Source organism: Mesoplodon densirostris, chromosome X (genome assembly GCF_025265405.1).
Source record: "Mesoplodon densirostris isolate mMesDen1 chromosome X, mMesDen1 primary haplotype, whole genome shotgun sequence".
In the NCBI taxonomy this organism is placed as follows: domain Eukaryota; kingdom Metazoa; phylum Chordata; class Mammalia; order Artiodactyla; family Ziphiidae; genus Mesoplodon; species Mesoplodon densirostris.
The window spans coordinates 116,861,928-116,888,715 of record NC_082681.1 but is presented as its reverse complement, the minus strand read 5'-3'; the positions used below and the strand labels follow the sequence as shown (position 1 = coordinate 116,888,715).

At 40.7% G+C, this 26,788-nt stretch overlaps 1 protein-coding gene across 3 annotated transcripts in view; it reads right to left on the bottom strand.

Annotated features, from left to right (window-relative positions):
* PCYT1B (phosphate cytidylyltransferase 1B, choline) overlaps nt 1–26,788 on the bottom strand; it is a 123,669-nt gene extending 96,881 nt beyond the window's left edge. For all 3 annotated transcript variants that reach the window (XM_060086799.1, XM_060086801.1, XM_060086802.1), the window contains exon 1: nt 26,471–26,788. In XM_060086799.1, the coding sequence (XP_059942782.1) occupies nt 26,471–26,587 (117 nt within the window). In that variant the 5' untranslated portion in view covers nt 26,588–26,788. The remainder of the gene's footprint in view (nt 1–26,470) is intronic.

Genomic DNA, 26,788 nt, shown 5'->3' with positions numbered 1-26,788 from the left:
AAAATAGAGAGGAAAGAAAAAGTAGATCTTAGAGTTGACCAGAGGCCCAACACATATGAATCACTGGAGTCTTGGACTGTGTTACTGACGACGCAGAATCTCAGATCAGGCAGCTGGTGCAAAGCCTCGACAGATGCCAGTGGAGCAGAGGAAAAGGAGACCCAGTACACGGCTCAGCACCAAGAAATATCCATTTTTCATTTAGCTAAGTATGGTATGCACCTATTATGAAGTAATAGGCACCATTAAAAACAGCAAGACAGATACATCTGCACAGACAGGGAACGATTTCGAAGACATTTTGTTCAATGCAAAAAGCAAGTCACAAAACAATATGTCTACTATGTATACATGTTATATAGTATGATGTCATTTATGGTTAAAGAGAGAGAGAACTAGGTAATTGTGTAGAAACAGTTTAGAACTGTGCTGTCCAATGCCTAGCATTAACTGTATGTAGCAATTTAAATTCAAGTTATGATTGATTAAATTTATATAAAACAAGTCAGTTTCTCAGTCCCACTAGCCACATTTCAAATGCTCAATAACCACGTGTGGCTAGTGGCTACTGTATTATCACAGATATAGAACATTCCAATCATCACAGAAAGTTCTATTGGACAGCACTGGCCTAGAAAAATACACAACAAATTTTTAACTGGAGTTACCTCTGGGGAAGAAGATAGCATCATGAGAAAAGACAAAAGAATGTTTTCATTGTTTACTCTGTATATATCTCTTATTTTGTTTACTTTTTACCATGAGAACACATTCATACAATGTGTCTAATTTAAAAATAAATTTAAAGAAATATTTCCTACCCTGTGAATTGAGAGATGCAAGAAATTTAACCAAGGATCAAGTGTCTTGAATGTAAGGGGGAAAAGCTATTTAACAGGAAATGAGTACTTTAAAAAATAACAAATATTATCCATAAACTCACTGTTAAATGACATTATTCCCAGGTATGTGGAACATTTAAAACTCATTTGAGCTTTTAAAAACCATTTAAGTTGTCTTCAGGCTTCCCTGGTGGCACAGTGGTTAAGAATCTGCCTGCCACGCAGGGGACACAGGTTCGAGCCCTGGTCTGGGAAGATCCCACACGCTGTGTAGCAACTAAGCCCGTGAGCCACAACTACTGAGCCCACGTGCCACAACTACTGAAGCCCGCGCGCCTACAGCCCACGCTCTGCAACAAGAGAAGCTATCACAATGAGAAGCCAGCGCACTGCAACGAAGAGTAGCCCCCGCTCGCCGCAACTTGAGAAAGCCGGCACGCAGCAATGAAGACCCAGTGCAGCCTAAAATAAATAAATTTTTAAAATAATAATAAAAAAATAAATTGTCTTCATAGTATCCACCCATCATTTATTTTTCCAGCAAACACTACTTGAGTTCTTGCTGTATTCCAGGCATTATTTTAGGTTCTGAGGATACATACGGGAACAAAACAGAAAAAAAAAAAAGAAAAGAAAAAATCCTGCCCTTGTGATGCTTAAAGATGATAAACAACAAAAAAAGATTGTAAAATGTGTAGTATGTTAAAAGGAGATAAGTGTTATAGGAAAAAAATAAAGCAACGAAGGGAGAAAGGGAGTTAGGGGGTATAACTGTAAATAGGATAGTTAAGGAAGTTGATATAGGTGTAAATATATAAAGGATCAACTGAGCCATGTGGTAAAAGAACACTCCAGGTAGAGAAAACAGCAAGTGCAAACGCCCTGAGGCAGAAGCATGCCTGGCTTCTACCAGGAATAACAAGGACAGTATGCCTGGAGGAAGTGAGCAAAAAAGAAAAGTAGTAGGAAATACAGCCAGAGAGGTGAGGCTGAAGGAAGGCAATGGAAGGCACCCAGTGCTGTGGGGTTTTTAGGATGCTATAAAGACTGGCTTTCACTCTGAGGAGATGGGAACCATTAGCAAATTTTGAACAGAGAGTGATATGATCTAATTAGTTTTAACAGGACCACCTGGCTGCTATATTGAGCACAAACTACAAGTCGTCAAAGGTAAAAGCAAGAAAACCCCTGAGACATTTGGTATCATAACCAGGCAAGAGTAGATGGAGGCTGGGGCCAGGGTGAGGGATGGCAGTATAATTGGTAAGAAGTGGTCAGATTCTCAATAAATAAAATTTGGAATTGATTGGATGTAGCATGTGAAAGAATGAGAGGAGACAGGATAACGCCAAAGTTACTGGCCTGCAGAACTGGAAAGATGGCGTTGCCATTCCCTACGATGCGGAGGACACTGGAAGCGTAGGTTTGAGGGTGGGAGGGACAGGATGGGGAGATCAACAATTCCATTTTTGAACCTACACGTTTATATAGATTTGTTTAATCTACAACAAATGAGGCAAGAATATACAATGGGGAAAAGACAACATCTTTAATAAACGGTATTGGGAAAACTGGACAGCTACATGCAAAAGAATCAAACTGGACTACTCTCTCATACCATACAGAAAAATAAATTCAAAATGGATTAAAATCTTAAATATAAGACCTGAAACCATAAGATTTGTACTAGAAGACACAGGCAGTACACTCTTTGACATTGATCTTAGTAGTATTTGGAGGGGGGGTATGTCTTCTCGGGCAAGGGAAACAAAAGCAAAAATAAACAAATGGGACAACATCACACTAAACAGCTTTTGCACAGTGAGGGAAACTATCAACAAAATGAAAAGATCACCTACTGAATGGGAGAAGATATTTGCAAATGATATATCAAATAAGAGGTTAATATCCAAAATACACAAAGAACTCATACAACTCAACATCAAGAGAACAAACAACCCAGTTAAAAAATGGGCAGAGGATCTGAATAGACATTTTTCCAAAGAAGACATTCAGATGGTCAACAGGCACATAAAAAGATGCTCAACATCACTAATCATCAAGGAAATGCAAATCAAAACCACAATGAGACATCACCTTACACTTGTCAGAATGGCTATCATCAAAAAGAAAAAGAAATAACATATGTTGGCAAAAATGTGGAGAAAAGGGAATGCTTGTGCACTGTTGGTGGGAATGTAAGTTGGTGTAGCCACTATGGAAAACAGTATGGGGGTTCCTCAAAAAATTAAAAATAGAACTACTATATGATCCAGCAGGTCCACTTCTGGGTATATATTCAAAGAAAACAAAAACTAATTAGAAAAGATATACGGACCCCTATGTTCATTGCAGCCTTATTTACAATAGCCAAGATACATAAGCAACCTAAGGGACCATCAATAGATGAATGGATAAAGAAGATGTGGTAGGTATGTATACAAGTAAATATATATAATATAAATATGTGTGTATACATATATACACATATATGTGTATACATACACACACACATGTGTGCATACACAATGGAATATTACTCAGTCATAAAAAAGAATGAAATCTCGCCATCTGCGACAACATAGATGGATCTAGAAGGTTTTATGCTAAGTGAAATAAGTCAGACAGGGGAAGACAAATACTGTATGATTTCACTTATATATGGAATTTTAAAAAGAAATGAACAAACATAACAAAACAGAGTTATAGATACACAGAACAAACAGGTGGTTGCCAAAGGAGATGGGTGTGAGGGGAGGAAAGAAATAGGTGAGGGAGATTAAGAGGTACAAACTTCCAGTTGCAAAATAAATGAGTCATGGATATGAATTGTACAGTGTGGGGAATATAGTTAATAACTGCAATATCTTTCTATGTTGACATATCATAACTAGACAGTGGTGATCATTCTAAAATGTATAGAGATATCAAATCACTACATTGTGTAACAGGAACATAGTGTTGTAGGTCAATTATCCTTCAAAAACAAATAAACAAACTCATAGAAAAAGAGATCAGATTTGCTGTTACCAGCAGTGGTGGAGGGGGAAATTGGATGAAGGGGGTCAAAAGGTACAAACTTCCAGTTATAAGATAAGTATTAGGGATGTAATGTACAACATGATAAATATAATTAACACTGCTGTATGTTATATATGAAAGTTAGGAGAGTAAATTCTAGGAGTTCTCAACACAAGGAAAAAATTTTTTTCTATTTCTTTAATTTTGTATCTATCTATAGGAGATGACAAATGTTCACTAAACCTATTGTGATTATCATTTCATAACTTATGTAAGTCAAATCATTATGCTGTACACCTTAAACTTATAGTGCTATATGTCAAGTATATCTCAATAAAACTGGAAGAAGTAAATAAAATTTCACACATTTGATTTGACATGCCTATTAGATCTCCAAGTGGAGATGTCAGGTAGGCAGTTGGTTGTAAAAGTCTGGAGTCTGGGAGAGGGTACTAAGCTAGCAATACAGGTTAAGAAGCAATCAGAGGGCTTCCCTGGTGGCGCAGGCCGCTGAGCCTGCGCGTCCGGAGCCTGTGCTCCGCAACAGGAGAGGCCACAACAGTGAGAGGCCCCCGTACCGCAAAAAAAAAAAAAAAAAAAAAAAGAAGCAATCAGAACATAAACGCTATTTAAAACCACTAGACTAGATTCATTAATTCAGCTAAGGGGGTGAGTGCATGTTGAAGAGAGGTCTTGGTGGGCAGATGAGGAAACAATGTATATTTATGGCCTGTCTCCCCCAACTACTATGGAAACTCCAAGAAACAGGGTCTAAGTCTGCTCTATTCACTACTATATCCCTACTTCCTAAGGCAGTACCTGGTGTATAAAATGTCCTCAATAAATATGTGTTGAATGGGGGAATTTAAAGTCACTGGAGAGAGAATGATTATTGATAAAAGAACTAGAGAGAGAATAATTATGGATGAAGATTACTGATAAAGATTAAGCTCACATAATAAAAAATAAATACACTTATCAATGTTCCGTAAGTTTTCTTATCATCATGATATATACTACTAGGAACTTGAGAAAATAAAGAGAGGAAGGCAAAACTTGTAAGAATTCTGCTTGCCAAATACAATCATTGTTAACATTTTCTACACTTCTTTTTCAAGCTTTCTGATAGGTTATATATACATTTTAACAACTTTGGAATCTTACTGCATGGACAGTTTTTTTCACTCAATACATTATGATTATTTTATCATATCATTTAAATAGTATTCAACTTCATTTTTTTATTAATAGACTATTTTTGAAAGCAGTTTTAGGTTCATAGCAAAATGAGCAGAAGGTACAGATATTTCCCATAGAACTCTCACTAATTTTAATAGCTATAAAATGTTCCACCAATAGAAAAACCATAATTTCTTTAAGTATTTCTCTGTTGTTGAATATTAAGTTGCTTATATTTTACTAACAGAAATAACTTTCTAGACATAATTTTGAACCTCTGATTATTTCCTTAGGATAGGAGTTGAATTACTTAGATCAGGGGTATGAACATTTTAAAGATGAATATTTAAAGAACACTTTAACATATATGGGCAAATTACCTTCTCCAAAAGCTGCATCACTTATACTCACATAACAGTGTATGAAGGCACCTATCTTGCTGCCATATCACTGGCATTGAGTATTATCTTTGTCAATTTTATAGATCAAAAATGGCATCACGGGCTTCCCTGGTGGCTCAGTGGTTAAGAATCCACCTGCCAATGCAGGGGATATGGGTTTGAGCCCTGGTCAGGGAAGATCCCACATGCCACGGAGCAACTAAGCCCGTGTGCCACAACTACTGAGCCCGTGTGCCACAACTATTGAAGCCTGTGCGCCTAGAGCCCATGCTCCACAACAAGAGAAGCCACCGCAGTGAGAAGCCCGTGCACTGCAACGAAGAGTAGCCCCCGCTCGCCGCAACTAGAGAAAGCCTGCGTGCAGCAACAAACACCCAACGCAGTCACAAATAAATAAGTAAAAATAAATTTTTTTAAAAATGGCATCACGCTGTTTCAATTTGAATTATTTTGATTACAAGAAAGAGTGAACATTTTTCAAATGTTTATTAGTCATTTGTAGTTTCCTCTGAGAATAATCTGTCCTTTACTCATTCTTCTATTGTTGAGAATAAGTTTTTTTGTTTTTTTTTTGTTTTTTTGCGGTACGCGGGCCTCTCACTGTTGTGGCCTCTCCCGTTGCGGAGCACGGGCTCCGGACGTGCAGGCTCAGCGGCCATGGCTCACGGGCCCAGCCACTCCGCGGCATGTGGGATCCTCCTGGACCGGGGCACGGACCCGTGTCCCCTGCATCGGCAGGCAGACTCTCAACCACTGCGCCACCAGGGAAGCCCCCGAGAATAAGTATTTTGAAGTTAGTTAAAAGCAAAACAATAGTAGTCTAAAAACTATCTTAAATATCTTAAAAAAAAACACATCTTCCAACTTTATCTAGAGTCTCCTCACAAGAATTCCATTTTTTTTTTTTTTTTTTTTTTTTTTTTTTTTTTGCGGTACGCGGGCCTCTCACTGTTGTGGCCTCCCCCGTTGCGGAGCACAGGCTCCGGACGCGCAGGCTCCGGACGCGCAGGCTCAGCGGCCATGGCTCACGGGCCCAGCCGCTCCGCGGCATATGGGATCCTCCCAGACCGGGGCACGAACCCGTATCCCCTGCATCGGCAGGCGGACTCTCAACCACTTGCGCCACCAGGGAGGCCCAAGAATTCCATTTTTTAAAACAATGTGTAAACACCCACATCTAGGTCAGGCTAGTAATGACTGCCCTTCCAGCGATCAGGGATCAGAATTTTATTATGAATTTTATTATACCCTTAAAACACTGACCATCGATAATTCGTAACTCCCCCCACATGCCGACCTTCCAAACCCCACAGCAGTGGATTTCAAATAGCTGGAAGACTCTTAGTACTACAAATAATACCACATTGCATTGATTCTAAAATGTACATTCTCCCCCCCCATTTGAACATGTCTGAGATTAGAAAGTGTCTTGCAATAAATGACTTAAAATCCATGTTGGCCATTTTCTGACACTTTAACACCTTTGAAAGGGAAGCGTGTCTTACAATTAATGACTTCTTAAAATTAAGAAATGCATAGATGCTACGCACAATAGAAAATAATCACCTTTACCTAGAGATAAAAATTCCATACACTAAATCAATTTTTCTTAGGTAATTGAGCTCAAGGCATTTACAATGAGTACCAATAATAATCTTATTTCTTATTCATCTCCATCTCCTTCCTTATAGGACTTGAGGTGACTTTTAAAAAAATGAAAGTTGGGACTTCCCTGGTGGTCCAGTGGTTAAGACTCCATGCTTCCACTGCAGGGGTATGGATGTGATCCCTGGTCGGGAAACTAAGATTCTGCATGCCATGCAGTGTGGCCAAGAAATTTTTTTAAAAAAAAGAAACAAAGAAAGATAAAGATAATTTAACAATAAAATCCATCATAAAAAATAAAAAATTAAAATAAAATAATGGACATTTAAAATAATAGTTGCAACGTGTGGGTGAGGATGGAAACAGGGGCTTTGAAAAAAGGCCCAGGGTGAAATGAGCACACAAGAATGTCTATCATGGTCCTCTACATTTCAGGGGGCAGGGCACCAAAATGGCTTTAAGTTCCCATCAGTCAAAGCAAAGAGGAAGGCAAAGTTAATATTCTCTTTAGGCAAAACCCAAAAGAGATACTGAGGAGAAGCACAGCACTTCCTGATGCCAAGTTTTTATTGAAATTCCTCCCACGGCGCCTTTATAAGGGGCATGTTGGGTGATGCCATAGCGACACCAACATATTCAATGACATCCTCCTGATAAAGACAATCCTGTTTTTTATGTTTGTCTCTGTAGCACCCTCCCTGTAAGGCAGAGCCCCAGAACCAAAAAGCAGTTCAAAAAAGCATTTCTACAAGGGGTCAAACACGCAGTCTGAGAATGCAATTCTCTCACTCATGGACGGATCCAAGGGCAAGATTTAAAATATGGAGACCAGGGTTTTCTAACGTGGGATGCGCAGAACAATCCATTAGAGAGCAACACTTGTGTTTAAATTTATTTTTTCATGTTAAAAAACAAGAAAGGGGGGCCTCCCTGGTGGCGCAGTGGTTAAGAGTCCGCCTGCCGATGCAGGGGATGCGGGTTCGTGCCCCGGTCTGGGAGGATCCCATATGCCGCGGAGCAGCTGGGCCCGTGAGCCATGGCCGCTGGGCCTGCGCATCCGGAGCCTGTGCTCCGCAACGGGAGAGGCCACAACAGTGAGAGGCCCACATACCGCAAAAAGAAAAGAAAAAAAAAAAAAAAAAAAAAAACAAGAAAGGGGGCTTCCCTGGTGGCTCAGTGGTTGAGAGTCCGCCTGCCGATGCAGGGAACACGGGTTTGTGCCCCGGTCCGGGAAGATCCCACGTGCCGCAGAGCGGCTGGGCCCGTGAGCCATGGCCGCTGGGCCTGCGCGTCCGGAGCCTGTGCTCCGCAACGGGAGAGGCCACAACACTGAGAGGCCCGCATACCGCAAAAAAAAAAAAAAAAAAAAAAACAAGAAAGGAAGGATTACTAACAACCAGCTATAATTTCCAAAATTACCCTGGTGCCCCATCTCTGTCAACATAAAGTCTACAAGGTGTTCCAAAGGAAGAATGCAAGTCGTTACAATAGAGAAGGGTGGCCTGGGTCCCCTGATATTTTCATTTACTTTCGGCTTATTGCAGTAAAATACAGTTCACCTGGGCCTATATGAGTGCCTTTGTGGATTATATTACCTAGTTTTAACTAAACCAATGCTCACAAGATCAGCAGGTGGCTTAAAACATTTCCTGCAATGAAATAGGAAAGTAAAGATACCATAAGCACAAACTAACACCAAAAAAGTGGCCAAGCTGACCCTTCTACTCTTTGTATAAGTTCTGCACCAGCCACATTATCAGGTGTGAACAATGACGGCCTCATTAGATTTGACAAAAAGACAGCTGAATCGAAAATGATCGCAAAGAAGACTATTTGAAATATGTACTATTAGCATTAAACTTCACCTGGAGCATATATTGTACCTTGAGATATTAGCTAATGATGGTATGAAGCTATTGTAATTACCATGATACTTAAAAATGAAGCATTCAGAACATGCAGACAAATCTCTTTGATTTTTTTCAGCAACATTTCAAGATGTGATACTCAACCCTGTACTTCACAAAATAACGTTCCGTGTAATGATAAATGTTTAGAAGCCTTTTTCAAGTTGCTACAATTCAATAGAGAAAAACCAAAAGTCTCATTGCAGAAACACCTGCTCTTCAAGTCACAGTAAAACTGGCTGCTCTAATGTGTAGAAAAAACTTAATGTCAAACAAAAATGCATTCCTTTGTCAGCAAATATATTTGGAAGACATATAGAAAACATTGCTGAAGACTGGAAAAAACAAGCATTAGAACAAATTATGCAGTGTGGGAGGTTTGCTATACAGTTGGATGGAAGTACAGATATTTCTAACATGTCTCAGCTTGAGGTATTTGCTAGATTCTATTTCAATAATAAAACCCTTTTTTTCTGAGCCACTAAAGATGTTCCAATGAAGAAAGATTTTCCAAAGAAAGATGTTCCAAAGAAGACTGGTTCTGCAAACTGGATGACTTCTTTAATTTAAAAAAAATACATATATGGAAAACCTGTGTAAGTGTACCTGCCAACGAGGTGATTGCTTTGCTCTAGGACCCTGATCTCCCACCTTTTTGAGAAATACCTCTCTGTCTTCTTTCCATGGCCCTTCCTCTATTGACTCTCTAAATGTTGTTTTTCGAGGTAACATCCTGGAAGACTGTAGGGTAAAGTAGATTAACTTAATCAGATTGCATATGGAGATAGGCAGATATAGGGAGAATTCTAATTGCTTTAACCACGGCTCTTCATTTTCCTTCCCTTTAAAAACCTGATAGGACGGCTCAGGGTCAGCTTTTCTGCAATTTGCAGGATTATCCTGAGGCGCCCTTGCTAGCTAACCAATTCCATCCACTTCCTTCTGAGCCTACAAACCATGAAGCCAGGCCACTGTTAGATAACACACATAGATTGGGCACCATGGATTTTAATTCACAGATTGCCTGACTAGGGCTGGACTGGTCCTAGAAATAAGGCAAGTTTAGTTCAAGGGCTTACCTACATTCTCTTTGGGGTTGGGTATACTGACGCCTGGAAGGACTGAACACATTGAAGCTCTGTGAGCAGCCACGAGCTGTAACTGTATGTAGGATCTGATACTCTTCCCTAGAGTTTTACCTATTAGATCACCAGAATTGTTTGCAAATGGGAAATCTGTGGTGGAGCATACTCTCTCCCTATTACAGTGATCAGAACGTCTTTAAACTTAATCTTAAATAATAACATACATACAGATTCACAGAAAGATAGACAAAATGAAAAGGCAGAGGGCTATGTACCAAATGAAGGAACAAGATAAAACCCCCAAAAAACAACTAAATGAAGTGGAGATAGGCAACCTTCCAGAAAAAGAATTCAGAATAATGATAGTGAAAATGATCCAGGACCTCAGAAAAAGAATGGAGGCAAAGATCAAGAGGATGCAAGAAATGTTTAACAAAGACCTAGAAGAATTAAAGAACAAACAAACAGAGATGATCTACCTGTCTTACTCTTCCGCCATCTTCCCCCCTCCCTCTGGCACAATATATTTAAAGTGATGAAAGGGAAGAACCTAAAACCAAGATTACTCTACCCAGCAAGGATCTCATTCAGATTCAACGGAGAAATCAAAAGTGTTACACACAAGCAAAAGCTAAGAGAATTCAGCACTACCAAACCAGGTCTACAACAAATGTTAAAGGAACTTCTCTAAGTGGGAAACACAAGAGAAGAAAAGGACCTACAAAAATAAACCCAAAACAATTAAGAAAATGGTCATAGGAACATACATATTGAAAATTACCTTAAACATAAATGGATTAAATAGTCCAACCGAAAGACACAGGATTGCTGAATGGATACAAAAACAAGACCCATATATATGCTGTCTACAAGAGACCCACTTCAGACCTAGGAACACATACAGACTGAAAGTGAGGGGATGGAAAAAGATATTCCATGCAAATGGAAATCAAAAGAAAGCTGGAGTAGCAATTCTCATATCAGATAAAATAGACTTTAAAATAAAGAATGTTACAAGAGACAAGGAAGCACACTACATAATGATCGAGGGATCAATCCAAGAAGATATAACAATTATAAATATATATGCACCCAACATAGAAGTACCTCAATCCATAAGGCAACTTCTAGCGGCTATAAAAGAGGAAATAGACAGCAACACAATAATAGTGAGGGACTTTAACACCTTACTTATACCAATGGACAAATCATCCAAACAGAAAATTAATAAGGAAACACAAGCTTTAAATGACACAATAGACTACATAGATTTAATTGATATTTATAGGACATTCCAACCAAAAACAGTAGATTACACTTTCTTCTCAACTGCACACAGAACATTCTCCAGGATAGATCACATCTTGGGTCACAAATCAAGCCTTGGTAGATTTAATAAAACTGAAATCATATCAAGCATCTTTTTCCACCACAATGCTATGAGATTAGAAATCAATTACAGGGAAAAAAACAAAAATACACAAACACATGGAGGCTAAACAATACGTTACTAAATAACCAATAGATCACTGAAGAAATCAAAGAGGAATTCAAAAAATACCTAGAGACAAATGACAACAAAAACACAGCAATCCAAAACCTATGGGATGAAGCAAAAACAATTCTAAGAGGGAATTTTATAGCAATACAAGCCTACCTCAAGAAACAAGAAAAATCTCAAACAATCTAACCTTACACCTAAAGGAACTAGAGAAAGAAGAACAAACAAAGCCCAAAGTTAGTAGAAGGAAAGAAATCATAAAGATCAGAGCAGAAATAAATGCAATAGAAACAAAGAAAACAATAGCAAAGATCAATAAAACTAAAAGCTCGTTCTTTGAGAAGATAAACAACACTGATAAACCTTTAGCCAGACTCATCAAGAAAAAGAGGGAGAGGATGCAAATCAATAAAGTTAGAAATGAAAAAGGAGAAGTTACAATGGACACCGCAGAAATACAAAGCATCCTAAGAGACTACTACAAGCAACTCTATGCCAATAAAATGGACAACCTGGAAGAAATGGACAAATTCTTAGAAAGGTATAACCTTCCAAGACTGAACCAGGAAGAAATAGAAAATATCAACAGACTGATCACAAGTAATGAAATTGAAACTGTGATTAAAAATCTGCCAACAGGGGCCTCCCTGGTGGCGCAGTGGTTGAGAGTCCGCCTGCCGATGCAGGGGATACGGGTTCGTGCCCCGGTCTGGGAGGATCCCATGTGCCGTGGAGCGGCTGGGCCCGTGAGCCGTGGCCGCTGGGCCTGCGCATCCGGAGCCTGTGCTCCGCAACCGGAGAGGCCACAGCAGTGAGAGGCCCGCATACCGCAAAGAGGGGAAAAAAAAAAAAAAAAAAAAACCTGCCAACAAACAAAAAGTCCAGGACCAGATGGCTTCACAGGTGAATTCTATCAAACATTTAGAGAAGAGCTAACACCCACTCCTCTCAAACTCTTCCAAAAAATTGCAGAGGAAGGAACACTCCAAACTCATTCTATGAGGCCACCATCACCTTGATACCAAAACCAGACAAAGATACTACAGAAAAAGAAAATTACAGACCAATATCACTGATGAATATAGATGCAAAAATCCTCAACAAAATACTAGCAAACAGAATCCAACAACACATTAAAAGGATCATACACCATGAATGAGTGGGATTTATCTCAGGGATGCAAGGGTTTTTCAATATATGCAAATCAATCAATGTGATACACCATATTAACAAATTGAAGGATAAAAACCATATGGTCATCTCAATAGATGCAAAAAAGGCTTTTGACAAAATTCAACACCCATTTATGATAAAATCTCTCTAGAAAGTGGGCATAGAGGGAACCTACCTCAACATAATAAAGGCCATATGTGACAAATCCACAGCAAACATCATTCTCAATGGTGAAAAACTGAAAGCATTTCCTCTAAGATCAGGAACAAGACAAGGATGTCCACACTCACCACTATTATTGAACATAGTTTTCAACGTCCTAGCCACAGCAATCAGAGAAGAAAAAGAAATGAAAGAAATACAAATTGGAAAAGAAGAAGTAAAACTGTCACTGTTTGCAAATGATATGATACTATACATAGAGAATCCTAAAGATGCCACCAGAAAACTACTAGAGCTAATCAACAAATTTGGTAAAGTTGCAGGATACAAAATTAATGCACAAAAATCTCTTGCATTCCTATACACTAACAACAAAAGATCAGAAAGAAAAATTAAGGAAACAATCCCTTTCACCACTGCAACAACAACAACAAAAAAATACCTAGGAATAAACCTACCTAAGGAGGTAAAAGACCTGTACTCAGAGAACTATAAGACATTGATGAAAGAATTCAAATATGACACAAACAGATGGAGAGATATACCATGTTCTCAGATTGGAAGAATCAATATTGTGAAAATGACTATACTACCCAAAGCAATCTACAGATTCAATGCAATCCCTATCAAATTACTACTGGCATTTTTTACAGAACTAGAACAAAAAATCTTAAAATTTGCATGGAGACATGAAAGACCCTGAATAGCCAAAGCAATCTTGAGAAAGAAAAACGGAGCTGGAGGAATCAGGCTCACAGACTTCAGACTATACTACAAAGCTACAGTAATCAAGACAGCATGGTACTGGCAGAAAAATAGAAATATAGATCAACGGAACAGGATAGAAAGCCAAGAGACCAACCCACGCACCTATGGTCACCTTATTCTTGATAAGGAGATAAGAGTATACAATGCAGAAAAGACAGCCTCTTCAATAAGTGGTGCTGGGAAACCTAGACAGCTACATGTAAAAGAATGAAATCAGAACACTCCCTAACACCATACACAAAAATAAACTCAAAATGGATTACAGACCTAAATGTAAGACTGGACACTATAAAACTCTTAGAGGAAAACATAGGAAGAACACTCTTTGATCAAAATCACAGCAAGATCTTTCTTGACCCACCTCCTAGAGTAATGGAAATAAAAACAAAAATAAACAAATGGGACCTAAAGAAACTTAAAAGCTTTTGCAAAGCAAAGGAAACTACAAACAAGATGAAAAGGCAACCCTCATAATGGGAGAAAATATTTGCAAATGAATCAACAGACAAAGGATTAGTCTCCAAATATATAAACAGCTCATGCAGCTCAATATTAAAAAAACAAACAACCCAATCAAAAAATGGGCAGAAGACCTAAATAGACATTTCTCCAAGGAAGATATTCAGATGGCCAAGAAGCACATGAAAAGCTGCCCAAGATCACTAATTACTAGAGAAATGCAAATCAAAACTACAATGAGGTATCGCCTCACATCAGTTAGAATGGGCATCATCAGAAAATCTACAGACAACAAATGCTGGAGAGGGTGTGGAGAAAAGGGAACCCTCTTGCACTGTTGGTGGGCATGTAAATTGATACAGCCACTATGGAGACCAGTATGGAGGTTCCTTAAAAAACTAAAAAGAGAATTACCATATGACCCAGCAATCCCACTCCTGGGCATATACCCAGAGAAAACCATAATTCAAAATGACACATGCACCCCAATGTTCATTACAGCACTATTTACAATAGCCAGGTCACGGAAGCAACCTAAATGCCCACTGACAGACAAATGGATAAAGAAGATGTGGTACATATATACAATGGAATATTACTCAGCCATACAAAGGAACGAAATTGGGTCATTTGTAGAGACATGGTTGGATCTAGAGACTGTCATACAGAGTGAAGTAAGTCAGAAAGATAAAACAAATATCATATATTAACGCATATATGTGGAACCTATAAAAAATGGTACAGATGAACCAGTTTGCAGGGCAGAAGTAGAGACACAGATGTAGAGAACAAACATATGGACACCAAGGAGGGAAAGTGGCGGTGGGCATGGTGGTGGTGGGATGAATTGGGAGATTGGGATTTACATATATACACTAATATGTATAAAATAGATAACTAATAAGAACCTGCTGTATAAAAAATAAAACTTAAAAATTAAAAAAAAGAATAACATACATACAGAAACGTGCACATATCCTAAGTGTGCGACTTAGTGAACTTTCACAAGCTGAACACATATAGCATCCAGATCAAGTAACCAACCACTGCCAGCATCCATCCTGTGCTCCTTCCACTATCCTGACTTCTAACATCATAGATTAGTTTGCCTACTTTTAAAATATTTAATAGAAATGGAATGGTGTAGTGTATATTCTTTCATGTCTGGCTTCTTTCATTCAATATTATGTTTGTGAAATTCATCCCTATTTTTGAAGGTGGTTGTAGATTCTTCATTCTCATTGCTGGGTAGCATACCATTGTGTGACTATACTACGATTTATTTATTCTACTTCTGCTGGGCATTTGGGTAGTTTCCACTTTGGGGTTATTATGAATAATGCTGCTAAGAACATCTTAATACTAGTCTTTGGTGGTCGTATGTACAATCTTCCTATGAGTAGAAGTGCTGGGTCAAATATATTTATTTTGAATTTCTAAATTTACTACAAAGAGCTTAGACATCTGATCTGTTTCCACTCGTAGTGCCAAAGCAGAAAATGTAACATGGCAGAGCTAAATACAGCACTTCTCAAAGTCCATCCAAACACATCTTGTTTCTGAATCACCTGGGAGCTTGAGCAGGTGGTTCTTGGCTCATTTATGTGGGAGAACTGTGTGTAGTGGCAACAGGATGCTTTAGAAGTCAGACAAACTGAATTTTAAATCCCACCTTTATGAGTCAGTGTTTGATCTTTGGGGAATTACTTAATGCTTGGTTTTCTTATCTATAAGGTGGGGAATAGTCATTCTTATTTTACACGTCTGCAGCCTGGTTAACCAAGACAACCCATATAAAGCAGCCAGCACAGCGCCTAACACAGTGTGCATGATAAATAGTTGTTCCATTCCCTCATTTGCCGATGGAGGAAAATAAGTGAGTGAGACCTCTAGCCCCGAAGTCACTATAGAACAATGACCTTATAACTAAACCATCTGGAGGTGTAACAGAATTTAGTATTATGTGACTGTGCCTACAATTTCAGGCCCACTAGAGATGAAGCACAGAAGCCCATGAGTACCAGGAGCAAGCTTTTGACAACATTTGGTTGCCAATGGGCCATACACACCATTCATGATGCTCCTATTAACCTATTATTATTGTTGTTGTTGTTCTTTTTGTTAAATGCCAGTTTAAATAGCCCTCAGCATCCTTTTACACTGACATCAGGTTCAGTGTGCATGACTTCAAATAGCTGGAAGACTCTTAGTAGTACAAATAATACCACATTGCATTGATTCTAAAATGTACATTCCCCCCCCATTTGAACATGTCTGAGATTAGAAAGTGTCTTGCAATAAATGACTTAAAATCCATGTTGCCCATTTTCTGACACTTTAACACCTTTGAAAGGGAAGCGTGTCTTACAATTAATGACTTCTTAAAATTAAGAAATGCATAGATGCTACACACAATAGAAAATAATCACCTTTACTGAGTGGAAAACAAAAATCGCCAAGTCAAAAACTTTGTCAGGAAGGAGATGATATGAAAATGAATCCACAGGCTGGCCCCGTACATTATTACACAGGTGCACACTACAAGGGTTTGCTGCTTTCTTTTCTAATCACTGTGTTTTCAAGTCTGTCTTCAAGACTGTTGAGTGCTAAACTGTCTCTTTATCCCCGAGCAGGGTCAGCTTCCCCAGCCTCCCACACAACCTGGTTCATGCTGGGATAAAGAGGAAGGTAGGAATGTTAAAACAATAATGCTATGGTCTGAGGCCAGCAACACGTAATCAGATCCTAGCAAGGCAGGGGCTGTTACCTGGGAAATTACTGGAAGAAAATACGCCTATTTTGCAATGACTTAGTTTGTTCTACCTTCCTTGCTTTCTCCTTTTCATCGTGCCTCCAGTGACCAGATGGAATAAATCTTTCTACATTTATTTCACTAAGAAGCACTGAGAAGCTTTGTATGGGCGCCAGCAAAAGATTCAGGAGTCGCAGGACTACAGCCTGACCCACTGTTGGTCTTGAACCCCAAATATGATTCTTACATGGGCAGCATCAGTTAAAGAAGGCCCCCGGAGTTCAATGCCATACTGCTATACCTCAGAGAACCCAGTATTTTTTTTTTACATCTTTATTGGAGTATAACTGCTTTACAATGTTGTGCTAGTTTCTGCTGTACAACAAAGTGAAACAGCTATACATATACATATGTTCCCATATCTCTTCCCTCTTGCGTCTCCCTCCCTCCCACCCTCCCTATCCCACCCTTCCAGGCGGTCACAAAGCACTGAGCTGATCTCCCTGTGCTATGCGGCTGCTTCCCACTAGCTAGCTATTTTACATTTGGTAGTGTATATATGTCCGTCCCACTCTCTCACTTTGCCCCAGCTTACCCTTCCCCCTTCCCGTGTCCTCAAGTCTATTCTCTACGTCTGCGTCTTTATTCCTGCCCTGCCCCTAGGTTCTTCAGAACCACTTTTTTTAGATTCCATATATATGTGTTAGCATACTGTATTTGTCTTTCTCTTTCTGACTTACTTCACTCTGTATGACAGACTCTAGGTCCATCCACCTCATTACAAATAGCTCAGTTTCGTTTCTTTTTATGGCTAATATTCCATTGTATATAGGTGCCACATCTTCTTTATCCATTCATCTGTCGATGGACAGCTAGGTTGCTTCCATGTCCTGGCTATTGTAAGTAGAGCTGCAATGAACATTGTGGTACATGTCTCTTTTTGAATTATGGTTTTCTCAGGGTATATGCCCAGTAGTGGGATTGCTGGGTCATGTGGTAATTCTATTGTTAGTTTTTAAAGGAACCACCATACTGTTCTCCATAGTGGCTGTATCAATTTGCATTCCCACCAACAGTGCAGGAGGGTTCCCTTTTCTCCATACCGTCTCCAGCACTTATTGTTTCTAGATTTTTTGAGGATGACCATTCTGACTAGTGTGAGGTGATACCTCATTGTAGTTTTGATTTGTATTTCTCTAATGATTAGTGATGTTGAGCACCTTTCCATGTGGAAAACCCAGTATTTTGAACTTCAGTATTATTAAGTAGATAAGTTAGGAGGCTACTGTTCACATTAAAAAGAGATTCAACACAGAAGCATCTGAAGAAAGCGGAAGACAGCAAAAGTGGTTTGTACGACATTAATATAAAGTTCCAAAGTATTTTGTGAACAATTGTTATGCATATTTTGCCAGTGTGCCTTGCCATAAGATCATTCAACCTGTTTTTACTCTAAATGGATAAAACAAAGGGAGGTTAGGAGTGGGGTAGCCCTGATTTTTTATATAAGCATCAGGTCAAACAGAGCACACTGTGGTGAACCACGTTCCATGGCTATGGAAGCTAGAATCATGGTCTTGGAACTGGAAAAGTCTTGAAACTGGAACCACAGTGGGCCACATAATTGAGGTCCAGAGAGGAGAAGTGATTTGCTGAAGTTCACACGATAATTAATTCAATGGCAAAACTGATGTTGAAGTGAGACTGTGGGTTCCAGCGAGCAGAGACTAAGCTGCAGCCTACTTGTCTTGCCAGCATCCAGCCCTTTCGCTGTAGGTCAGTCCGGTTCCCCCTGGGGCTACAGATCTGGATCTGCCTTGATTTGGGGGTTGGTATGGAGCCCCAGAGGCCATAAAGGAACAGATCCATTTCGGCTCATCAATACCACATCTCTCATGAGGAATCACTAGGCCTTTCCACCTTCTCCTACTGCCCCTACCCCAGCCTGGAGACCTGTGGACAGGAAATACTTTGGGGTTGGACCCGACTTCCCAGGTTGTCCCATAATTACACTTCTGCACCTACCAGAACCAAGTCACTATGACTTTGCCTCCACCTTCACAGAGAAAACAGAGGCTATCAGATAAGGGAGGCTTTCGACTTTCTATACCCTTCCCGTTATAACCAAAACATCCTTACCAGCTTCTTTACCAAGACAGTGGGAGAGGTATCTCTTTACCAACATGAAGCCAATTCTTCCTCTTGTGCACTGGATCCCAACATCTCCAGTCTAAGGGTCATTCCCTTCATCAACTTTCCCCATCATTTTCACATTCTCCCACTGGCTCTTTCCCATTCATATTTAACTGCAAGTTGGTACCATCTTAAAAGAATGAGCCAACCAGAAGCTTTGACATCCTGGATGATGGAAGGAAAGAAGGCTGGAGGGAAGTATGGAAGTAAAAAAAGAAGAGGAGAGAAAAGCTAGCTTCTCTCAATCTTAAACCCTGATTTATCCACCTTTGGGTCCTATACACTCTATATGCTTCTCCTCTCATTCAAGCTTCTACTTCCCCACCCCCTAAATGCTCTTCAACCTATCTGGTCTCTGTTTTCACCATTTCATTGAAACATCATGATTGACCTCTTCTTCCTAAATCCAAAGGAAACTTTCCCTTATTATCTCATGTGATCTCTCTGCTGCATTGGGTTCTATCGGATATTCCCTCCCCAGAACTTACCCTGCCCTTGGTACCCCTGATCTCCCAGATATTTGAGATGTCTGTCCTCTTTTCATGATCCTTCCTCTATTGGCTCTTTAAATGGTGTTCCTCAGGGTTACATGCTGGAAAGATTCTGGGATAAAGTAGATTAATTTAACCAGATTTCATGTAGAGACAGACAGATATAAGGAGCTTTCTAATAGCTTTAATTACAGCTCTTCGATTTTACTCCTTCCAAGAACCTGATAGGATGGCTCAGGGTCAGTTATTTTCTAGAATTACCCCGTAGTAGGATTATCCTGAGGCACTCTTGCTAGTTAACCATTTCCATCCACTTCTTCCATCGGTCCAGAAACTGACTAATTTCACTTGCATCAATTTCACTACCTCGATTCCACTTCCATCTCCTCCATGCTGATGTCTCCCAGATCAACATCTCTAGCTCAGAATTCTCTCCTGAGTTCCAAAACCAAACATCAACTAGACACCTTCAAATGGAAGTCCCCATGGTATCCCCAACATTAACTCTCACAAACTGCTATTCCCAGATGCTCCCACCTCAGGGGTGGCACCCACCCACTGCAGCCAGAAAACTGAGCCATCCTGATACTGCCCGCCCTCAGGCTCGATTACAAATCCTGGTGCATTTACCTCCTTTAAAGTCTCCCACATCCATCCAGGACTCTCCTTCTCCACTACCCCATCCCTAACTTCAAACTTATTAATTCTCACGTAGATTACTAAAAAAACAGAATAGGAGAGCAGAGAAAGTGAATGTAAAATATGAAGTAAAGGAAGGTGATTTTTTTTTTAGTTCTGAGTAAATACATGCACGTGTGTACTATGCAACATGAAATGTATTTATCACTGTGGCTTCTCAGAGCTCATCCTCCACAGGCCTGGGCAGGTGTCTGAGCTCCCTCTAAAGCCACATGTGGCTAGTGAGCACTTGAAATTGGCTAGTCTGAACTGAGATGTGTTTTAAGTGTAATAGACACACCAGATTTCAGACTTGGTATGAAGAATATAAAATACTTCATTAATTATTTTTATATTGATTACATTTGTAATGATAGTATTTGAGATACATCAGATTAAATTAAATATATTACTGAAAATAATTTCACCTTTTAGAAAAACGTTTTAAACTGTGGCTACTAGAAAAATTTAAATTACGTTGTATTTCCACTGGACAGCGTTACTGTAGCAGCTGGAGTGTGCCACTCACAGTTGAGGGCTTAAGATCCCCTCAAAAATAGACTGATCCTTGCCATATCCAAAAATGTTTTGGGATCAGCAAGCTGCATCTTTTCTTCAAATGCAGGGACTTATCTTAACTTGGGGATCAGGATAATGCAGTACTCCCTGCTGTGATGTACTTTTTTTTTTTTTTTTGGCTGTGCCAGGTCTTAGTTGCAGGATCTTTCAGTTGCAGCATGCGGACTCCTAGTTGCGGCATGCATGATGAATGTGGGATCTAGTTCCCCAACCAGGGATCGATCCGAGGCCCCCTGCATTGGGAGCGCGGAGTCTTACCCAGTGGACCACCAGGGAAGTCCCCCTGCTCTGAGGTACTTCTGCTCAATGGATAAAATATAGCTTAAATGCTGTAGAAAGCCCAATATATTAAAGCCAAACTTATTTTAAAAAAAGCTCTCTTAAGGGATTTCAGCATCCTGGCATGCTTCCACCTACCAAACTACTGCCCCCTGTTAAATGAAAACGATATTCAAGGGCAGGGGCTCTGCATTATTTCTTTTATTTCTCTCCACAGCACCTGGTGCCTTGCTGTGTGTGGAAGTTTCTAAGCAGCTGGGTAACTGTGGATCATTGGTCAGGGGCTGAGGTTTCTTTCAGTGCCTTTCTAAAGCCCTGCGTCACTGAATACTTTAAATCCCCCTCGCTGCCTGAATGAGGACACACCCTTTCCATTTCTGTATGCTCAAATGCCAAAATAAAACAAAGAACAGGGGCCTCCCTGGTGGCGCAGTGGTTGAGAATCTGCCTGCTAATGCAGGGGACACAGGTTCGAGTCCTGGTCTGGGAGGATCCCACATGCCACGGAGCAACGAAGCCCGTGAGCCACAACTACTGAGCCTGCGCGTCTGGAGCCTGTGCTCCGCAACAAGAGAGGCCGCGATAGTGAGAGGCCTGCGCACTGCGATGAAGAGTGGCCCCCACTTGCCACAACTAGAGAAAGCCCTCGCACAGAAATGAAGACCCAACACAGCCCCCCCCAAAAAAAAAAAAAAGAACAGACTTGTCTTCTTATATTTGATTTATATTAATATCCTCCATAAGGAGTTCAGCATTAAGCAAATTGGGGAAGGAGGACTGGAGCGATAGTGAAAGAATAAACTTAAAAGAATGGGAGAAACTAATTCATTGATCCCATGTTCAATATGCCCGACTATTATCAATCTGCAAGAAATGGATGTTGCATTTGGAACAAGACCGGCAGGAAGATGTCTAATAATAACCTTGGGCAGAATTCCAGTCAACCACAGTAGATGCCCAAGGAAGCTCATGGTTGTTTATTTTCACTGACGTAGCACAGTAAGTATCTTGCTTTTAAAATGTATGCTATGTGAGTAGCTAAATAGATGGCGAGGCTAGTAAAGGAAGCCAAGGACGTCTCTGGAAATCTGGCCATCTTTCTGAGCACTAGCGGGTGAGTGCCCTACCTCCCAATGAACATAATGCACCTTCTGCAAGACAGCAGTCTCTTGGCACTGCTCCACTTTGAAGTAAAGTCCAAAATGAACTCCTGCTAACGTAGCATATCGAACCAGCCCTTTTTCATTTCCAAGGCTCTATCATAAAACCTAGGTAATTTTCTATTTCTTTTCTAACTTCTTTATCAGTGTTATTTAATTCTATTTACTCTTTCTTATATTTCCTTCCAACAACAACAACAAAAAAAAAAACAGGGGGAAAACCTACAGGTATACCTTCCAGAAAAGCTCCCCCTTGAACACGATTCCATTGTATCCTCAATATCCTTAGCAATTTGCTACTTACAAGGGTCTAACGTATAGATTGCTTTAAAGTCCTGTGTATTTAGGTACGCCAGCTTCCCACTCCCTTTCCTTAAAGGGCTATGCCAGGCTCTGTATTAGACACCAGGGATACGGTGAGGACAAGACAGGTTTCTACTCTACATCGCGCTGGCAAACGTGGACTCGCTGTCAAGGAGTTCACCGCTCTCTCCTTTCTGCCCCCACTGCACCTGGGAACACACCCCTCTGCAGACTGTGTCCTTCTCAACCTGTATGAAAGCAATCTGTTTGTGTGCCAGTCTCCTCTAGAATCTCTGGATCACAAAGTACCACAGGGCTCAGAGCTCAGCACATAGTAGGTACTCAATCACTGTGGGCAGAGCTAACCTGGGTCACAATAAACAGCCTTCACTGTAAATAATATATAGACAAATGTATGTAGACGGGGACACTTGTACACACCTTCTCAAGTGCCATGCTAAATCAAGAGCATGGTTCATTAAAAAAAGGGCATTTTGGGGCTTCCCTGGTGGCGCAGTGGTTGAGAGTCCGCCTGCCGATGCAGGGGACATGGGTTCGTGCCCCGGTCCGGGAAGATCCCACATGCTGCGGAGCGGTGAGGCCCGTGAGCCATGGCCACTGAGCCTGCGCGTCCAGAGCCTGTGCTCCGCAGCGGGAGAGGCCACAACAGTGAGAGGCCCGCGTACCGCAAAAAAAAAAAAAAAAGGGCATTTTACACAATTGCTGAGATTTAAATCAAATTCGTATTTACAGAGGGTGACATTCAGTGACATAAAGTCACATTCTGGGACTTGCAGTAAGGCTTTATGGCCCTTTATTTACCCAGAAATGTCCTTTTCCATATCTCTAGGTAAAGTTAGAGTGCGTTTGGGGAACCAGTGTGTGCCTCGGCTAATACAATCACAACCACTCTGGTAAATGCTACTTTTTTTAAAGATAATGTTTTGTTATTGAGTCCTGTTTCCTCTAAACTTTATGAATCCAAGTTTGGTTACACGTGGGGGAAGGAGCCTGTCCTCTGGAGGGGAATCTCTCAAGTCTTCCATGAACTTTCCAAAGTTAGTTAAGCAACAGAGCAGCCACGCTCTGAGGGACCCACGATAGACTTGGGGCAATATGTTTGGGTAATGGGAGAAACTGAATTTATATAATTTGAAATATGAAAATATTAGCAAAGCTAAAGATCAACAGAAACTACTAAAAAACATAAAAAGAAATCCTAATTTAATATTTTCACTTGCCACTCTCTTCATCAACTATGTTACTAGGTAGTTAATATGTGCTTTCGTTATTAAGTGTAAATCTAAATTTAGAATATAACCCCACAATGACCCAATTTTGCTGATAAGAGAAAAGGTGCTTCAAAAAACTTAGTAGTGGTTTATAAATTGGTTGCAGCCCCTATTTAAACAGAGCCAATTTTCAATAGACCACAATAATGATGGACAACATGGGAAATTTTTATCAAAGCAATCACTTTAACAGTTCAAATTTTGTACATCCTTCACACACACACACATACTTTAAGCCAGAACTGCCAAAAAGATGGAAAAAGAATGTATCTCACTTAAAGGTGTGTTGCAGGAGAAAGGTCTTCCACTTTGCAGGTATAGAGCTCTGTGTTCAAATCCCAGCTCTACAGCCCTTCAAAGCAATGTGGCTTTGGAGAAGTCGCTTACCCTCTCTGAACCTCAGTTCTCATTTCTAAACCGGCAGGGAGGTGGAGGTGTAACACTGCCAGCTTTGTATGGTTCTTGGGAGTTAACCTCCAGGATGAGCTGTCACAAGTGAAAGTAGAAAGTACTTGAACTTTCTTCCTTCCCTTGATTTCCTCTGCCCACCCTCTCAGGCAGAAGCAACCAAGGAGCAGAATAGCTAAAAGGCAAAAAGGGAAGGAAAAGAAGTAGGCACGAGAGACTGAAATGATACACAAACAGGAACCGGATGCCCCCCTCTCCCCTGCCCTTGACCTGTCAGGAAGTTGTGCGATGCAAATCTGAAAATTCAGTTTAACTTTAAAAAACATATTGTGGGCGACGGACTTCCCTGGTGGCACAGTGGTTAAGAATCTGCCTGTCAATGCAGGGGACACAGGTTCGAGCCCTGGTCCAGGAAGATCCCACATGATGCAGAGCAACTAAGGCTGTGTGCCACAACTACTGAGCCTGCACTCTAGAGCCGGTGAGCCACAACTACTGAGCCTGCGTGCCACAACTAATGAATCCTGCCTGCCTAGAGCCCGTGTTCTTCAACAAGAGAAGCACCCGCTCACTGCAACTAGAGAAAGCCCTTGCACAGAAACAAAGACCTAGTGCAGCCAAAAATAAATAAATAAATTTATTTTTAAAAATATGGGGCTTCCCTGGTGGTGCAGTGGTTGAGAGTCCGCCTGCCGATGCAGGGGACATGGGTTTGTGCCCCGGTCCGGGAAGATCCCACGTGTCGCGGAGCGGCTGGGCCCGTGAGCCATGGCCGCTGAGCCTGCGCGTCCAGAGCCTGTGCTCCACAACTGGCGAGGCCACAACAGTGAGAGGCCCGCGTACCGCAAAAAAAAAAAAAAAAAAGAGTTTTTAGTGGCTCAAAGGAATCCCTTGGTAACAAACCAAGGGGATGGGGATGGTTTGTATCCCATCAGAAACAGGTACTACATCGTGTTTGTTGTTCAGCAAGTGGCTTAAGCGCTGGGGAGCAGTTAATATCAAACTTCCCTAAGAAAATATATCTTTAAAAGTAGAAACACAGTGAACAAAAGCCCTAGGTGCTCTAATGTAACTTGCTTGGTTTTCATGTTTTACAAAATTGTCCTAAGTCTCCCTCTGAACCCTTATTAACCCTTCTGAAGAAATAACAGTTACATGATGTACTGGCCTTGAAATCTGTGAGCCCTCATTTTGGGAGGTCACAGAAAATGCTACATCACAAAATCCTTTTTTAAAAAAACCTCTTCCCAGGGTCAAACTCCACAGCCAATCAAAATATTGCACCTTTTAACTCGAGGGAAATCGCTAGAGAGAGTGTAGCTCTAACTAGTATGTCGCTTGGATTTGGGGGTCCAAAGAGAGGTCTCCCCAAGTTCCCGAAGACTTCAGGCCACGGAAAATCCACCACCCATTCGGTGTTTTTGATTCCTTGAGGATACACGTTGAGGTGTTTGAGAACCACCTTCCACATTTACTTAAGGAATCATGACCAGTGGTGGAGAAGCTGATGAAATTTGGGATACCAGTAACTGAGATGCAAGGAAGCTCTGAGTGCCCGTTTCCACACTTTCATTATGAAAGGCAGGCAGTCCCTTTCCAAGTAAATGTAGCTGCTCCAGGTTCCCACTACCTGAAGAGAAACCCTCACAGCACGCTCCGGAAATGTTTACAATTCATTTAAGATGCACATTATTTCTAAACACATCACCGAGGGACCCTTTTACTTATTTATTTTGAAATTTTCAAACGAATGGGGAAGTTTGGCTTCCATGTCGTTTTCATCTTTCCAAAACTGACATTAGGCACCAAAATTAGTTGAGGGCAGAATCATTCCTTACCTAGAATTTAGAACTTAACAACGGACTCGTCTCAAGCTTTGTGAAGAGAATGCCATTTTAAAATTGTACCACAGGATCTGTATCTTTAGATGAGAATACACCTAAAAGAAAAAAGCCCATCCCCTCCTCCCAAGGCACAAAAACACAGCATAGCCCAAGCAGCCCGTTTCCTACCCAGCGAATACAATAATGCTTTGTAAGCTGAGAGCAGCGCTCGGTATAGAAGCTAAGTATAAACAGCTGAGAAGGATTAGGCGGTAGCTCTATTCTCATTTACATGAAAATCCTCTAAGCATCGCTTTCCTCGCTGGCTGCGGGCGCATAAAAGAGTTCCTCGCTGAAACTCTTTTGTGCCATAGCCACGCATACATTTGCATCCTTTGTCTTTACTTACCAGTCGAGGCTGTGGGCATGTGTGCTCGATTTCCTCCATGGTTTCTGAGGGAGGCTCATTGGAAAGGGATTTTGGGATACCTGTTTCTGACTCAGCATCAGTGGTAAGTACTGGCATGGCCAGTGAATGCTGCCTCCAGTTCTACACCCTCTGAGAGTCTCCTCCTAGGCAGAGAATGTTTTCTTTGTCACGTATTTTTCTCCTCCCCACCCATCCCCCTTCTTCGTCCCTTCTTTCCGTCTTCCCAGGGGGAAGTAAAGAGGTTATCCTCCACCCCCAGCACTTTCCCTCTCCAAGAAGCCAAGAGGCAAGGCCTCA